Here is a 16,803-nt window from a genome sequence, read left to right on the forward strand (position 1 = left end):
GGCGAACACCCCACAGGTTGGCCCGGCCCCTTGCCGCAGCAGCCCCGCTGACGAGAGTCTAAGGCCCAGCTGCCGGCAGATGGGTCACCGTGGCTGCTTTCCCCACTGATCTGGAACCCTCGATGGCTATTTCTCAACTGAGAATATATTCTGTGGCGATTTTCAAAGGAGATGGAAAAGTATCTTACTTATTTGCTGTCTAATTCTCTTAACATTCTTCTATGAAACATTTTGAAGATTGTGTAAAATGTTAAATGGATGGAGTTGGTAAGAATTGGCCTGCAGTCAGGGGCCACTAACATGGGGCTGCTGGCCTGGCCTCCTTCCCTCTGGGACCTTCTTTCCCCGTGGGAGCCGTGTGGGTGCCATGGCCTTTTCTCCTGGGGCCCCATGCCATTGGCAGGACCGTAGGGATCGAGAAACTGCCGGGCCTGTGCTTAGTCGAGGTTGGCCAGGGCGCCCGGTGGGGGCTGTCTAGTGCTGGGCACTGGCCTAAATGGTGCTCCCAGGGCATCGGGCTCCCTGTCACCTCTCTGCCTCAGGCTCACAGAGTTTGAGGACACCCCCACCAGCCAGCTGACCGTGGATGAGTTCATGAAGATTGACCTGGAGGAGGAGTGTGATCCCCCGTCATACACGGCCGGGCAGCGGAAGCTGCGCTTGAAGCAGGTGGGCCACGCCTGCTGGTTGCTGGTCTAACATTTCCTCTTGTTGCTGAAAACAAGTGCTAGTTACTGGGGCCAAGCTTGACCTGGGGGCGGGCAGGCGGGGGCTGAGCCTGGGCCGCCCAGGAAGGGTACCCCTGCTGCCCTGCTGGGGCTGGGCCATGCTGTGGGAGCCCTTGGCCCCGGTGCCCGTTAGGGCATCCAATGCAGTTTCTTTGGGAGGGGGGGTGTCTTGCTCCAGGGCTGAGCCTCACCCCTGTCATCCTCCAAGGGTGGGCACCCCACCCTGCAGCAGGCTGCTTCTCAGCCCCAGTCAGCACCAGGGAAGCAGGTTCCCGTGAGACCGGTGCCGGCATCCAGGGGCCTTGTGGTCATGATGAGTGGCTGGCCGGGTGCCCGGCAGGTACCTGGCTTTCAGACTTCACTCCTGCTAAATGTCCTTTCTTTTCAGCTTGAACAAGTTCTGTCAAAAAAGCTGGAGGAAGTTGAAGGTAACCAACACATCTTAACCGTGCAGACATCTTTCCGGTCTCTTAGAAAGATGGGTTTTGCACTTACGTTTGCTTCTAATGTATCACTTCAGGTGAAATATCCAGCTACCAGGATGCAATTGAGCTGGAGCTGGAGAACAGCCGGCCCAAGGCCAAGGCCAGGGGGGCCCTGACCGGCCTGACCCGGGATGGTGAGTCCCACCTGCGCGCCTGCCAGTCTTGGCACCACCCCCACCCCCCGCTGCCGTGTGCACTGTCCTTCTCCCACCCAGGCCACGGTTCTGAGTCCTGCTCCCGGGACAGCCCCACCCTGACCAGCCTCAGTGCCTGAGCCTCCGGCTGGGTCTCCCGTCCCCTTGGGAAGCGGTCTGGGCTGCGCTCACAGGAGGGAGCTCACGGCTGCGGCCCAGCCCAGTGCCGTCCTGGGCTCACAGACACTTCCGTGCCCAGTGGGGGGCTTCGCAGAGCTGCTGAGCATTCTTGGGCAGAGCTCTTTGTGCACGTGTGGTCTTCATTTCTCTCTGGGCACCAAGGTAACGGTGCCCCCGTGCTGCCTTCCCCATCAGGGCTCTGGGGGCCCGTCTGGGGCTGGGGCCAGCATACCCTGCAGGCCGTGGCTGGGCCCCACTGCCTCACCCCCCAGCTCCGCAGGGCCGGGGCCAGGTGCCAAGGGAGCCTCTGGAGGGCTCTCTGGGGCATGTGCACCCGCTCTTACCCAGTCGTAGGAGCCTTAAGGTGGTCCTGCCCTCCTGCCACGCTCTGCCCGCTGCACCTTCTGACAGCCCGCAGAAAGCTGGCACTATCCTCCTTGTCCTGAGGCCAGTGTCTGAGCCTCTCAGGCCCAGATGCCCTGTCCAGGCGGTGTCCTCACATGGAGTTTCCCTTGTCCAGGATGGCAGCCCTGTAGTTGCTTGATGCCGCAGTGCCCCTTTTGCCCAGGCCACCAACACCTTGGACAGATACTAACCGCAGAAGTTACATCTGATGACACTTTAGATTTTACTGTTTCTATAATTATCTGCATTGTGTCCTTTCTTGGGATATGGAGCTTGCATGTTCTGGTGTGTCCTGACTCGGTCACCGATTCCCCATTAGCCCTGCTTTTGCGTTGATCCGTTGGCCTCCTGCCTCCCTGTGGCCCAGGCAGCACATTCTGCTTCAGCCTCTGGCCTCTTCCTGGCCTCTTCCATGTTCTGACCTGCTCGGCAGGTTTGCTGTGACCTCGGGACGCAGGTGTGCAGGGCAGGGCGCTCCCCTGAGCTGGAACAGCTGCCCGGCACCAGGCGCCTCCTGTGGCTCACGCGTTGGGGGGTTTCCCTCTGGTGCTGAGCTTGAGTGAGGGGGTTCGCAGGCCCTCCAGTTTCTGCCACGCCCTCCCTCCCCCACCTCTGCTGAGGCCACTGTTTGTGGTAGGTCTGAGGCTGGAGGTGCCCATGGCACCGGGGCCCTGGCCCTGCCGGGCTTCTGTGTCCTGTGGGCCATCCGCTGCTCACATCCTCACCTCTGCCTGGCGACCTCTCAGATGTGACGCTGGTGCCGAGCGCCCGTGCGCCCCCTGCTCTGCCTGCATGCCCCTCGGCCACGTGTCCCGTCTTCTGTAAGCTTGAGGTGCCCCTCTGAATAGTGCGCTCTGGGCCTCGGGAATGTCTGCCGGTCCCACTGGACTCCTTACGTGATTTCTTCACCCGGAGGAGGAGGCGGGGGCTCTGGGCTCCCTGTTGTCCGCCTGTGGCTGGGGAGTGCCTGCTTGGAGGGCAGGGATGCCTGGGTTCCAGGTGGGAGGAAGATGGAGGAGAGATGGGCTGGAGGAGGGCTGGGGCCAGGGTGCCGGGCTCTGCGACCCTGCAGTGGGCAGACAGAGCCAGGGAGCCACTGCCTCCTGCTGCTGGCCCTTGTCACGATGGCAGATGGCACCTCCTCCATGAACCGCAGGACAGTGAACTGCAAGGACAGCCGGGGCCAGGGAGGACAGTGTTTGAGGGAGGCCTGAGGCAGTGAGGAGGGGTGCCTGTGCGTGGGGGGCACCTGTTCCAGGCCCTGAGCCCAGCAAGTGCCCGGGTGGCCAGGAGCACAGTGGGAAACAGGGCTGTGGTGTCCTGGTCAGGTGGTGCTGGCCACACAGCTTGGGCTACCGTGTGTAGCGGGGTGCTGGGAGCAGGCAGCGGGCAGGAGGACTCAGTCTGCCTGTTGAGGGCAGAGTGGATGGGGGCGCAGCGTCCGGACGCAGTGGGGCTGAGAGGCTGCTGCTGAGCGCCAGGCGGTGCTCACAGGCCCGCTGAGAGGATGGGAGTGAACAGGATGGGGGTGCAGACACGTGGGCTCACAGCAGCCCAGGCCCGGCCTCCGTGGGGAGCCTCTGATTTGCCTCAAGGACTGTCACCCCACACGCCTGTCTTGCTTTCTGAGAATCTGCTGCTTTTTCCTGGGAAATGCCTGTCCGGACATAAACCCCCCATGTGGCAGTCGTGCCTGCCATGAACCTTAGACATAGCACAGCTGGTAGAGAGCGATTCAGACTGCAGTGTTCTGAGGTACGTGCCTTGTTGACATTAAGCAGACTGTCGGATGACTTCATGACAGTTCGACTGAGGTGCACTTGGCAAACAAATCGCATGTTTAAAACGCTGCCATGGGCGAGTTTTGACAAATGTGCTCCATGAAACCGTCACACTGCTCCGACGTTAGACACAGGATCACACGTGAAGGTGCCCCTCAGGCCTTTGTCACCACCTGCTCTGACCCAGGCAACCCCTGAGCCACCTCTGTCACCAGAATTCAGTCATATTTTCTAGAATTTTGTGGAACTGGAGTTGGGAAGTGTGTGCTGTTTCTGGTCCGGCTTTTTTGCACAGTGGGACCGCGCCCAGCCAGAGCCGCCCCTCCTGCTGTGAGCGGGAGTCCGTGAGTGTGCCCCGTCGTTCTTCCTGCCCCAGCTTGAGGACGTTCGGGGTATTTCCAGTTTGGGATTGTTGCACATAAACCGCTGTGAACAAGTGTGAGTCTTCAGGGGGCACGTGTTCCTTTCTCCTGGGAAGATGCTGAGGACTGGGATCGCCGAGTCAAGGGGGAGGCAGGTGTCAAAGTCTGAGAAGCCGCCCTGCTGCTGCCCGGCCCAGCCGCATGGGGGCTCGTCCCCCGCGCTGCCCCACCACCCCACGCACCTGCCCTGGCGGACTCTGCTAGGGGGATGTGGCGGTGCCTCTGTGTCCCAAGGGGCCTGACGTGCTCACTTCCATCTCTGTTGTCTTTGCTGAAGTCTGTTCAGACCTTTTGCCCGTTTTTACTGGGTTGTGTGTCCTCTTACTGGGAGACTTTGAGAGCTCTTTCGCGCTCTGGGTGGCAGCTCTTTGCCAGGCGTCCTTGCGGGAGCCCGGGTCACCTCGCTCCTCTTGGCTGCGCCTCTCGAAGGGCCAAGTCCTCGATTTGGATGAAGTCTGTCTTCACCAGTGTTTTGTGTATTTTGCTTTTAGTGTCATGTCTTGGGTGTTTTTGCCTGACCCAAAGCTGGTTTCTGTCATTTTCTTCTAAATCATTTATACTTGCAGCTTTCCATTCAAGTCTGTGATGCATCTTTGCCAGCTTTTGCACAGTGCGAGGTGCACACCTCTCTGGCTCTGTAGCTTGATCGTGGGGCGAATGCCTTCTGCAGCTGGGCGGGAGCACCTCTCTGCACAGATCTCTAGCTTTCTGCCTGGCCGACACGTACCATGTGAAATTGTGTCCCTAGGCTCTGTCGAGGACACCACCTCCAGCTTCCTTGGCGAGGAGGATGCCGAGGATGCGGAGCTGGAGGCCGCTGCCAGCCACCTCAACAAGGACTTTTACCAGGAGCTCCTCGGGGGCAGCTCAGATGCAGCAGGAAGCCCTGAGGGGGGCAGCAGGCCCCCCGCCCTGGAGTCCCTGCTTGGCCCTCTGCCCACAGCAGCCAGCCTGGGCATCTCAGACTCCATCCGCGAGTGCATCTCCTCCCAGAGCCGGGACCCCAGTGAGTGCTTCAGGAGTGGGGGGCTGGGGGCTCCTCTGGGCAGGTCGCGTCTTCCATCTGTGGGCTTTTGAGGTACGGCCTTTGAAGGGGCTGGCTGTGGGGTGCTCCCAGCCCCATCGTGCAGGGCTGTGTGAGCAGTCACTGACCCCCACGTCTGCTGACGCCCCAAATGCCAGCAGGGCTTGTTGCTATCTCCGGGACCCTCCACTGGCCCGGGTCCTGGCCAGAGCCTTCCATTGGTTGGGTTGTGGTCACAGGTTCCATCCTGTCCCCTGCGACACAGGGCATCAGTGCAGCAGCCTCCTACGAATCTTGGCTGAGAAGTCACAGCCACGTGTCCCAGAGGGGCCCATGGGGTTGAAGACTGGCCTCCCTTACCCACCCCTTCTGTGTCTGTCTAACTGCGGGGAGCATTGGCACTGTCACAGTCCCCACTGGCTAGGTGGACATGGTCTGCTGTGCTCCAGCTCAGGCAGCGACAGTCCTGAGCAGGAGTCAGCTGCCCCACCCCCGGGGGAGGCCTGGGATGCTGGCAGCACCAGGAGGATGGCGGGCTTGGCTCTGCCACAGCCTTGCTCCTCTGCCAGGACAGGCTGCCCCACGTCCTCATGTGCAAAGGGCTGCTGCAAGGCTGCCGTGAGCAGGCATGTGCTACCCTGATGTCAATGCCGGTCTAGATGGCCAGGGATGCTGGCACTGGCCCCCAGCAGTTACGTGTGTATGTGGGGGTCGCACTGCGAGGGGCTGCTGTGAGGTGGCCCAGGACTGTCCTACCGGCCCCACCAAGCCTGGGCAGAGGGCATGGGCGGAGGTCTTGGCAGCAGGGCGCCATGACCTAGGAGCAGAAAGGGGCCCTCCTGGCAGGAGTGAGGAGAGGCCTGGTGCACAGCGGCCCATCTGAGCGCCCAGGGCAGTCTCACAGGGCCTGAGCTGCAGGGCCAGGTTGTGGCAGAGGAGCGTTCCCCACGGCCTGCGGGTGTGGGTGTGAGTCAGCAGGCATCAGCGGAGGGCCGCTTGGGGGCCGGGGCCGGGGGCCGGCAGGCAGCTGTCCAGATTCCTGGGCTGTCCAGATTCTGCTGTTGGTCCAGCTGGGGCAGGGTGGTAGCCACAGCATTTGGGGGCATCCTGAGCATGTCACTGAAAGCTCCCTGAGGTCCCCTTTTCTGAGTGGGTGAGCCCTAAGTAACACTATGCCATGCCTTCCTCCAGAAGATGCTTCCGGGGATGGTGAGCTGGACCTCAGTGGCATTGATGACCTGGAGATCGACAGAGTAAGTGCCACGCTCTGCATGCCCCCTGAGGCTGCAGGCGGGCGGCTGGCCTGTGCCCCTCCCTGGAGGCCCTGGGGCTGCTCCTGGCCTCGCCGCCCAGTGGGCTTTGTGGCCAGCGACCGCACTCCACACCCCTGGCCCTGGGACCCTCAACCATTTAGGCAGCAGCAGTCCTTGACGTCCAGCTCCGGGCACCTCCCTGAGTAGATGAGCAGGCGACACCTAGACAGCCTGCTTGCTCTGGAGAGGGTGCCTCACCCTTGGCTCTGTCCCTTCTCTGTACTCATGGCCTGCGCTTGGGCCAGGCCCTGTGCACACGGGGCCTGCAGACCTGCCGGGAGGCCCCGGGTGGGCCTTGTGAAGGAGGACCGGCAGGTGTCCCCGACTTGCTCCCAGTGTGATTTGCTCTCGCCCTGGGTGGGCGGTCCCCAGGCTCTGCATGCGGCCCCCCCCTGGGTGGGCGGTTCCCCCCTGACCAGTTTTTACTGGCGGAAAGTGGGTTTGTGGCTGAGATCTAAGGGTGACGCTGTGCTCTGTCCCAGTACATCCTGAGTGAGGCGGAAGCCCGCGTGAAGGCCGAGCTGTGGATGCGGGAGAATGCAGAGTACCTGCGGGAGCAGAAGGGTAAACACCGCCCGGCCCTGCTGTCCCACGAAGCCGGGTCTCACCCCGCCCCTGCCGGCCTTCTCCCCAGCCCCTCTGGCCAGGCCCCGCCCCTCCTGCACCACCCTGTGCCCCCCGGGTCCACCCAGCTGGCTGACCTTGACGGCCATCTGTTGGTCTTTCAGAGAAAGAAGCGAGAATCGCCAAGGAGAAGGAGCTGGGCATCTACAAGGAGCACAAGGTGGGGCTCCCTCGCAGAGGGACCAGCCTCCCCCCAAGCCCAGGCGGGTGGAGTCCTCCCTTGTTGGAGAAAAGAGGCCTGCCCAGGGCCCCCAAAGAACCCTACCCCACTTCTGTGACCCAGGAAAGCCTTTCGCGCCGTCACTGTGTCACTGGGGTTCAGTGCCGTGGCGTAGCTGCTCTGAGTGGCTGGGTGGTGACATCTGGCTGCACAGAGACATGGGGAGTAGTGAGGTCTCTACCCAAGCGAGAGAAGTTGCAGCAGCCAGTGAGAACACAGGACACCTGTGGTGGAGAGGGAAGGGGCCCAGGTGGAGAGCCCCTGGAGTTGGGGTCAGGATGTTCTGCCATGACAGGGGCCGCAGGGGAGGCTGCTGGGCGGGGGGGGGGGGGGGGGGGAGGGGGGAGGGGGGAGCAGCAGGCAGGCTCTTGCACATGGCCCATGGCTCCAGCACCCGGGAGGTCCTGCCCACATGCCTCGCATCTCTTGAGGCACCCAGCAGGCTTGCAGGAGGTGCAACTCATGTTTCTGTTCAGCCCAAGAAGTCTTGTAAGCGTCGGGAGCCACTCCCGGCACGCACAGCCGGGGAGGCCATTGAGAGGATGCTGGAGCAGAAGAAGATCTCTAGCAAAATCAACTACAGCGTGCTCCGCGGCCTCCACGGCGGGGCCCTACAGGGGGACTCGCGCCCCGAGGATAGGCCCAGCAGCGGTGCCAGGGTGCTGCCCCCCAGGAAAACACCCACTACCAGGGCCAGGGCCGACCCCGTGACTGGTGTGGGGAAAAGGTAGGTTCCTGGTGGGCTGCGGCAGGAGCCTGGGGCATGCGGAGGGACCTGGGGGCTTCAACACTCACGTGCTGAGAACAAGTGTGTCCAGCGGGGCACCCACTGCCCAGCCAGCTCCCCTTTATGTGCAGGCCCGGGAGCCAAGGAGAGGCTCCAGCCCAGCACGAGGTCCTGCAGTGTCAGGGTCTGTCCCATCCCAACGAGCAGCTGGCCCTCCCACTCTGGAGCCTGGGGGTCTGTTCTGCGAGGTGTGACAAGCCGCTGAGAGGGCAGTGGGATTGGGCCAAGGTGTGACCAGTGGCCACATGCTGTGCCTGATGGGCCTCTGTGCCTGGCCTGCTGTGGGGCGGCTGCAAGCCAGCACCCTTGGCTGGGCTTGTGGGATGCTGTGGGAGCTGGTGGGCAGGCACCTGGAGCGCCTGTGATGCTGGGCTCCCTCCTGCCCAGACCCCGTCCCCTGTCCCCGTTCCCCATCCCCTACCCCTGTCCTCCATTGCTGCCATTTCTAAACAGTGATTCCTGAGAAGTAAAGATGTTCTAACTTGCATTTTTTTCTCTTAAGTGGAGTAAACGTTTTTTGTGGGTTTTGTGACTCCGTCACTCCACTCTCTAGTTCCCTGAGCTCCCAAGTCCCCAAGCACCCAGGACAGCCTGTCACCCTCTGGGCAGTGGGCTGGCCCTGTTTCAGGAGCCCAGTTGGCCTGTGTAGCAGTGTCTCCTTGTCCACTCTGACAGCAGCGCAGAGCAGGCACTGCCCCCAATCCTGTCTCCTCACTCTGGTCACAGCGCGACCACTGTGTGGACCCTGAGCCCTCAGGCGCTCTGCATTCCCTGCAGAGCCTTTAGGCCAGTCACCCTGACCTTTGGGGAGGCAGCACATCGCACCTATGTGGGGGCCCCTGTCATCTGTCTTCAGTGGGCCTGCCCCACTCGCCATGCACAGAGGGCCCGTGTGCCCTGCCCACCCAGCTCGGCCTGCAGCAGGTGAGTGGGAAGTCTCCTGGGCAGTCCCCGCCTCAGCCTGGCTGCCCCCTCGGCTGCGCCGTGTCTGCTCTCTGTGCCCAAAGAGCTTTGGTGGCTGGAACCCAATAATGGGTTTGCAGGAGTGAAAGGGCAGCAGCTTCCCTGGGTGGCAGCAGGTGCCCCGGGTCTCAGTCCGCTGAGCCTAGCCTGTGGCTGTGGCTGTGGGCTGCGGGGTGGGGTGTGTTCTCTAGGCGCTCGGAGACCTCCTGGGAGGCCTGGCCAGCACCCAGCTGGGTGCAGTCACACATGGACCAGGAGTGAGGTACACTAGTAAGAGGAGGCCCTGCCCCCCTCAGGCCCATGGGCCCCCTTCCACCCCTGCTCCAGTCACTGGCCATGAGGCAGGGAACTCTGACAGAGCAGCCAGGGATTGGCATCTCGGTGGGCTGGGCTTCTCTGCCGGGCCTCGGGTTGTCTGCCGTGGCTTCAAGCCCACATCTCCCCAGGGTCAGGTGGGGGCAGGGTGTCCCGGCTATGGGCATGCTCCCTCTGAGCTCAGCCTGCACTGTGTGGCACAGCTGTGAGCTTCTGCGTTTGCCCTTGAGGCTGCCAGCCCAGGACTGTAGGGAGTGGGATCCTCCGCCCAGGCCCAGGAGAGCTCCCAACCGCCTGCTGCCGAGCCCCTCCCCCCAGGCAGGTGGCCATGGCCCCGAGCAGCCCTCTGATGCCCAGGTCCACCCAGTGGCAGGAGCTGTAATGCTGCATCTGCCAGAGGCAGTTACTACACCCCGGGGCTCACTGGCATGTCACCCAGGGCTGGGCTGGGCCTCACAGGGCCCAGGGCAGCAGCTGAGCGGAGCTGGGGTGCATGGTGGGTGCAGCTCACCCTCTGGGCCCAGAGGGAAGGGACACCATCGTGGCTGCCACCCCTGCCCCAGCCTCCCTGACAGTCTGTGTCTGCTCAGCAGTGCCCAGGAGGGTTGGTGTGCACCCTGCTCTTCCTCTGCAGGTGGCAGCGTAGAAGGCTTCCTGCCTTTTGTGTTCGGAGGGTGTGGGGCAGGGAGAGCAGGCCCAGAGGAAGGGGTGCTGTTGGCAGAAGTCGGGGGGTCTTGCACTGTGGGGTCTGGTGTGGGGTGGGGGCTACCAGGGCTGTCAGGCTGTGGGGCAGGCAGGCGGGTGCGGGTCTTAGAGCCCCCATCACCTTCCTGCCCCTCCCTCCCTCCCTCCATTCCCCTTCCAGCCGCAGGGAGGACTCAGGCTGTGGGTGGGCAAGGAGAGGTGTCAGGGAGGGCGGACTGGAGTCTCCGCAGTGGCCCTCCTGCCTTCTTCGGGAAGCGTGGGAGGGAGCAGGGGCAGCCCATGTGAGGGGGAAACTGGCCAAACCTGGCCAAACCGGCCGAGAGCCTGGGTGAGGGTGGCAGGACCACCTCTGGCCCTCGTGGGTGTTGCTGGGCCTGCATCAAGGCTGCCCGGAGCAGCCATCTTCAGCCTCTGGGGTGGTTTGACGAAACTGCAACTTGTTACCAGCATTTAAATCGAAGCTCTCATAGGAAAGTCCAGGTTTCCATCTTGTCCTGGAAATCTCCCCTCCATTCCCAACGCCCGGCCCAGCCCTGCTGGGTACCTGGAGAGGCCAAGAGGGCATGGCCTCACTCACCCCAGTACCTGCCAGCCTGGGCGGAGAGCTTCAGGGAAGGGACCTGTTGTCAGGAGACAGATTGCAGTAGCTTCTGTATTTTTCTATTACACGCACATGTGACCTGATGGGAATCTGACTGGATAAAAGATGTGGTTACTTAAGGGGCCCCTAGCAGAGCAGGTGCAGGCTGGGCGGAAAGGATGCTGGAGAGACAGCAGGCTGGATGGGTGCAGAAAAAGTGGGGGAAGTGGCAGGAGGGAGTGGGGTGGGGGCGTGACAGATGTGACCTGCAGGCCAGTGACAGCCACTGAGATCGCCTGGGGCCCAGTGGAGGAGAGAGGCCATGGGGGTCCCGAGACCACAATCCCAACAACACGTGCTGCTCTGATGGGGCCTGACAAGAGCCCCTTGCAGACCCCAGTCCACTTCCTCCTGTTGGCACTGCACCCCCGCCCTGGCTGGTGAGGGTGGGTGCCCGGCCGAGGCAGAGAGCGCTGCCAGTCCCTCGGAGTGCAGTCTGCCCACATGTGGCTGGGTACTGCTGTTGGACATGTGTCCCACCAGGGCCCTACATCCTCGCACTGATGGTGCAGCCTGGCTGAGGCCACCACACTTTGGTTTCTCTAGGTTGAGGCCGATGATGTCAACGCAGCTAGCTAAGAAGGCAGCCGTGGGAGAGGTGCGTTGTATGGACACAGCGGTGGGTGGGGCCCAGATGCTGCCTCTGAGCCTCTCTGGGATGTTCACACACGGGCAGAGGGAGTCCTGAGGTCCAAGGGTGGCAGGGGGAGAAGTCTCTGGGAGCGGGTCTGCTGTTTGTGGGGCCTGAGAGAGCCCAAGCCCACCAGGGTGCCCGTGAGCCAAACTCCCTCCAGCTAGGGCCTCAGGCCAGCCTGTGGGGCAGTCTGTCCCCACCCTGGCCTCTCAGGATCCTGGGCCTTCCTGAGAGCCTCTGTGCCCAAGCCCAGGTCTGGGGGTCCAGCCTGGCCCATGCTCAGCCGTCTCTGTGTGTGAGCCACAGCCTTTCTTGGGGCCACGCCCTCCCAGACAGGCTCAGGAAGGAGCTTCTCTCCTAATCACCAGGTCCTGGCGTGGCCCAGGGAACGGAAGGGCGGAGCAGGGAGTGAGGGTTCCCCAGAGTCCCCAGGGTGGCTGGAGGTGCAGGCCTGGGGGCAGAGAGGTGGGTGGTTGGGGTGGCCCAAAGGGGAGTGGCCCCCGTGGCTGGGTGGGCTCGGGCTCGGGGGCGAGGGACCCGGGGCACACATGCTGGCCGCTCCTGGAGGGCGCAGGTCTCCCTGTTGTGGGGCCACGGCACTCAGCTCCTCAGCCGCCCCAGATCCTGCCCGTCCCGCGCAGGCCACGCCTCCGGGCGCCCCGGCCCTGGGCGCCGAGCCCGTCAGGCCCGCCGTGGTGGTGGAGAGCGGGCCCGTGTCGTACCATCCCGAGGAGGATGCAGACGAGGAAGACGCCGACGAGGAGGATGGGGAGCCCTGTGTCAGTGCCCTGCGGATGCTGGGCAGCAATGGTGAGTGGCTGCAGGGGGGCGGGGCCTCCTGCCTGGCCGACTCAGGCCTACTGGCCTCAAACTGAACACATCCCTGGAAGGAAATTGGAAGCAAGACACTTTGCAAATGGGCCGTGTTGGCTTTGAGGCCCTCGAATGTGCGGGGAGGGCTGTCCGGCCAGCAGGAATAGGGTGCCCACCACCACACTGCCCTCACACCAGGCCGTCGGCACCACAGACCTGCCCAGATGGAGAGGCCGCAGTGGCCCCCATAGAGGCTGGCGGGCAGAAGGCCTAGGGCGCCACTCCCGGGGTGGGGCTGGGGCCAGGTGGCATCCGGCGTCTGCCTCTGTCCATTGTGCTTCACAGATTACGGCTGTGATGGCGACGACGATGATGGCTACTGAACTGCAGCCTGGTGGCCAGCGGCCTGGCAGCGGACTCCGCCTAGACTTGTGAGGCATCAGGGGGGCCTTTGGGCTGAGAAGCGGTGACAGACAGACACTGCCCCTGGCCCCCACCCCACTGCAGCCATCGTCTGCTGCCACACGTGGCCTCTGTGGCCTTGCTGTCAGGACCAGGTTCTGTGCAACGTGAGGAGTGTTCTGGCCTGGCAAGGGGACAGCCCAGGTGTCGGCGCGGCACCATCAGAGAGACACTGTTGTTTCCTGCCTAAGGAAACTGGCATGGGGCCGCCAACGGCTTGTTGGAGGGCTGGGGGCTCCCAGGGCCCCACTCGTGGCCCCCCCTGGATCTGGTGCCCTGTCCCCCTCTTCCCACTGAAGCTGAAATGCTGTCTGCATCCGGCCTCCCGCTCAGCTGGTGCGGAGCTGGTCCTGGGCCTCCAGCCAGCTGGCCCAGGGTTTGGGTTAGTCTGGCCGTCTGCGGCCAATCAGCTCTGCTGCACCTGCACACGCAGCCACCCCAGTGACGCCCGTGTGGCCAGTCCCTATGCACAGAGCCAGGGCCAAAGCTGGAGGTGGGCAGAGAACTGTGGGTGCTTCTGGCCTGAGCTGGGGTCCAGCCCAGCATCCATACAGGGTCAGCAGGCAGAGGACCCCTGAGCCCAGCTGCCCTGCTCTGGGTGACTCCTACCATCCTGAAACAGCCCTGGGGCCCAGGCCTGGGCATTAGTAGGCCCATGGGCCACTGTCAGGGTCTTAGCTCGGGCATCACTGCCCTGGGCATAGCAAGGGCAACAGGGCTTGAAGCTCTGACCTGGCCACCCCCACCGCCTGCCTCCCACAACAGCAGAGCCACGCCACACTGTCTTCCTGGGCCCAGCCTGTGGGCTCCCCACCACCCCCAGATCACAGCGGAGTTTGTAGGCAGGGAGTTTCGGGCTGCTCGCCTCTGCAGTCTGTAGCCAGCCTTGACCCTGGAGTTCCTGGAAGGCTTGGGAGGAGGGTCGTTTTAGTCAAATGGAGAGAAAGATCTGTTAGTGGAAACCCACTGAGGCTGTGGTCTGTGATTCCGCGTCTGGCTCTGAGGCCGCCCTGGAGGAGTGAGGTCACAGCCAGAGTCCTGGGCTCGGGGTGCAGTGGGCAGGCTGGACTATAGCCTGCCATCTGCCCGCCACCTACCTGTGCTTGCGTCAGGGTGGGCACAGCGGGAGCAGGTGGTGGGCTGGGCAGGAGGCTCAGCTGTGGGGAAGGTGAAGGGCCTGCCTCCCGGTGGGCAGTTGGGGGTGTGGGGGAGCCCTGGCTGTGCCTCCCCTGGGATCCTGGGAGAGAAGGGGGTTTCTAGGCCAGGAGGGTGGAAGGCCCCCACCCCCAAGAGCTTGCTCTTCAGGGGGGCCCCGAGTTGGGGAGGAGGGGGCATGCCTCCCAGGATCTCAGCAGCTGAGCTGGGGAGAGGTGCCGGGGTGGCCAGCAGGGCTGAGACCCAGAGGTCAGCTGAGCGCCACCCTCCGCCACCCGCCACGTGCTTCGTCCACCTCTAGGTCCTCACGCTGGGAAAGGGGCCCAAGGGAGGCTGGGGGCCAGTGAGCAGGGGTGGCACCTGGTGAAGCAGGAAGCCCCATGCTAGCTGGGCAGGAGTGGGGCATCTGGGAACAGAGGACTGAGGTAGGTTTGTCCCCAAGGGTGAGGTAAGGTGCACTCAGCAGTAGGGTCCTGGGGCAGCAGGGACCTGCACCATGTGGACACGCAGGTGGTGGTGCCAGGCCCTGGGAGAGCTGTTCCATCTCACCCTTGAGCCAGGGGCCAGGGGTCCTGGCAGAGGGAGAAGGCACGGCCTCTGGCCCTCCCCATGCTGCCTGCATCCACCAGCTCAGGGCTGGCCTCTCCTGGAGCCTGGGGCCTGGGGCCTGGGACCAGGAGTGGGGGTCATAGCAGTCTCATTGGCCTGGGTCTGGGCCGCCCACTCCGGTGTTGGAGTTGGGCCCTGGGTGGGGGCAGAGTGCTCCTCACCTCCAGAGCTGGGGGCCGGACCTGCAGATTGTTCCAGCAGGCACGCTGCAGCAGGTGGGGGCAGCGGGGGCACCTGTCAGAGGGACGAGTTGCTCAGGGATGGGCGAGCACATTGCAGAAGAGGCCGGGTCCTCGCTCCCACCCCACTCCTTGGCCCCCCACCTGTCCAGCACAGTCTGGAGCAGGGCCTGGCTGTCCCTTGGTGGTTACTGTGACAGGGCCTCAAGGGGGAACAGGCAGGCCCAGCCTGACTTCCCGCCCCCAGACCGCAGCTGGGTCCCACTGAGGCCACAGAGACAGTGGCCCCGCACCCCAGGGACATCCCACTTCTGAATAAAAGAGCAGACCCTGCGGGGTCTGCCTTGTTCTCCAAACTGCTTAAAAGCCCCCAGCGCAGTGTCCTGTCGTTACAGGGCCAGACTGCTGCCCCAGGGCCGCTCTGACCTAGAGACCCCCAGCTCTGGCATGGCTCCCACCCTGAACGAGGCGTTTCGGGCTTGCTGTCCCCCACATACCACCCCATTCTTACCTGGGTCTGAGGACCCCGGCACCCTGTAAGATGGTGCAGACTGTGCAGAAAACAACCTACACCCAAGCCCTGGATGCAAGGTGGACCTCGAGGATTCCTGAGCCCCTCAGGCTCACCGTGTCCTCCTGCCATGCTACCCAGGCCTCTCCACTTACAGCCACTGTGCCCCAGCAGACCACACCTTAGCTGCTTGGAGCCCTTGGCCCTGCCCTGCCCTACAGGAGGGGCCCAACTGTTGCAGCCACACGCCTGAGCAGCAGGGGGCGTCCCAGACTGGCTGGACTTGGAGGGGAGGACTTGACAGGGCAGTGCACTCAGCTCTGGGGCAGCCCCTCCACCTGTCCTGTCCTGCAGGAGGGGCCCTAGGCCCCCTGCCCCCAGCCCAGATGTGCCTGCCAGCACCCATCCAGGCCTCAAGCTGCCACTTGAGCAGGACATTCAGCCCCCTGCATGTGAATGTTGGCCACCTGGGGGACACCAAGGGGACCATTGGTCCTGTGGGGAGGGGCTCCTGGGGCAGGGCCACCAGGCTGGCCGTCCAGCTCTGATGCTACATGGGGGCCGGGCCTGTATATGGTGGCAGTTCCTCTGACTGGGCAGCGCCTGTCTGCACTGGCCGGCGCCTACGTGCTTGGAGGGTGGGCCCATCCCTGGGAAGGCCTGAGCCTGGGCCCAGGCCAGGCTGGTAGGAGTGGGGGCTGAGGCACCGGCTGACAGCCAGGCCCTTTGAAGGGCCTGTGGGCGGTGCAAAGTGGAGGCTCTTTATGGTTTTCCTGCCAGGAGAGGAACCTGCCTCAGGAAGCCATTGTCCCCACACAATGGGCCTGGCTGGGGCCTAGGAGGGCAGGGGCTCCAGATTGGTGAGACCTGACTCTGACCTTGACCTTGACCCTGAGCCACTACTGATAGTTCACGGTGCCTTTCACTGCCACCCCACCAGCTCTGGCCATGCCCGTGGATGGCTGTTCCCATTTGAGGGTCAAGGTACCAGGGAGGGGCCGTGATGAAGACACACTCCTGGGGCACCCCAGGGGACTGGTCGGGGAGGCACCCTGCAGCCCAGGCCAGCTTGCCAGTGGCCCGCAAGGATCTGAGTAGAGGGTTTGAGAGGGGTGGGTCACTGTCAATTACAGGGGTAGATTATTGAGGCCGAGGAGACTTGGCTGGCTTCCAGAAGGCCCTCACTGGACCAGAGGCAGTGCCACTCTGCCAGACAACATGGGAACTGCCCTGTCCTGGGCAGCAAGGAACTTTTGCACCAGCTGGGCTGAGCAATTGCTTCCCCCAGGTGGAGGTCACAGCACATTAAGGACATATTCTGCTAGGTGCCCACCTTGTTTCAGCGGGATGCCTGCTGTGACACCTGCCCCAAGCCTCACCAGCAACCTGGAGCTGAGCTGGCTGCTGGGGTCCACCCCTCGGGTGGAAAGCCACAAGCCCTCAAAGGCCAGACTTTGGCGGGGCCTAGGGTGTCCAGGCAGAGACTGACCGCAGGTGGTGGCAAAGGGAGGTGGGCGCCCTGGGCCAGGAGGTTCAGCCGGGATCAACCACTGTGCACACACAGCCTTGCCTGGGCCCCATGTAGATGCATGTGCACATGGACACCCTCAGATGCACACAGAGACCTCTTCACACATGCATGGAGTTGTGTGCTCACCGTGTCAATGATGGGGAAGTAGAAATGTTAAGTTTATGTCTGTCCATCCCTCCCTTC

At 63.3% G+C, this 16,803-nt stretch overlaps 1 protein-coding gene across 3 annotated transcripts in view; it reads left to right on the forward strand.

The window, feature by feature from the left end:
- Positions 1-13,601, forward strand: part of BRF1 (BRF1 RNA polymerase III transcription initiation factor subunit) — a 49,214-nt gene extending 35,613 nt beyond the window's left edge. For 2 of the 3 annotated variants that reach the window (XM_036882501.2, XM_036882503.2), the window contains 11 exons: positions 543-669; positions 1,117-1,156; positions 1,249-1,347; positions 4,884-5,141; positions 6,351-6,412; positions 6,955-7,036; positions 7,201-7,256; positions 7,793-8,043; positions 11,273-11,324; positions 12,002-12,170; positions 12,519-13,601. In XM_036882501.2, the coding sequence (XP_036738396.2) occupies positions 543-669; positions 1,117-1,156; positions 1,249-1,347; positions 4,884-5,141; positions 6,351-6,412; positions 6,955-7,036; positions 7,201-7,256; positions 7,793-8,043; positions 11,273-11,324; positions 12,002-12,170; positions 12,519-12,556 (1,234 nt within the window). In that variant the 3' untranslated portion in view covers positions 12,557-13,601. The remainder of the gene's footprint in view (positions 1-542; positions 670-1,116; positions 1,157-1,248; positions 1,348-4,883; positions 5,142-6,350; positions 6,413-6,954; positions 7,037-7,200; positions 7,257-7,792; positions 8,044-11,272; positions 11,325-12,001; positions 12,171-12,518) is intronic. The other variant, XM_036882502.2, reaches the window with a different exon arrangement.
- The last annotated feature ends 3,202 nt before the right edge of the window (positions 13,602-16,803 follow it).

This window comes from Manis pentadactyla, chromosome 11 (genome assembly GCF_030020395.1).
Source record: "Manis pentadactyla isolate mManPen7 chromosome 11, mManPen7.hap1, whole genome shotgun sequence".
Classification (NCBI taxonomy): Eukaryota; Metazoa; Chordata; class Mammalia; order Pholidota; family Manidae; genus Manis; species Manis pentadactyla.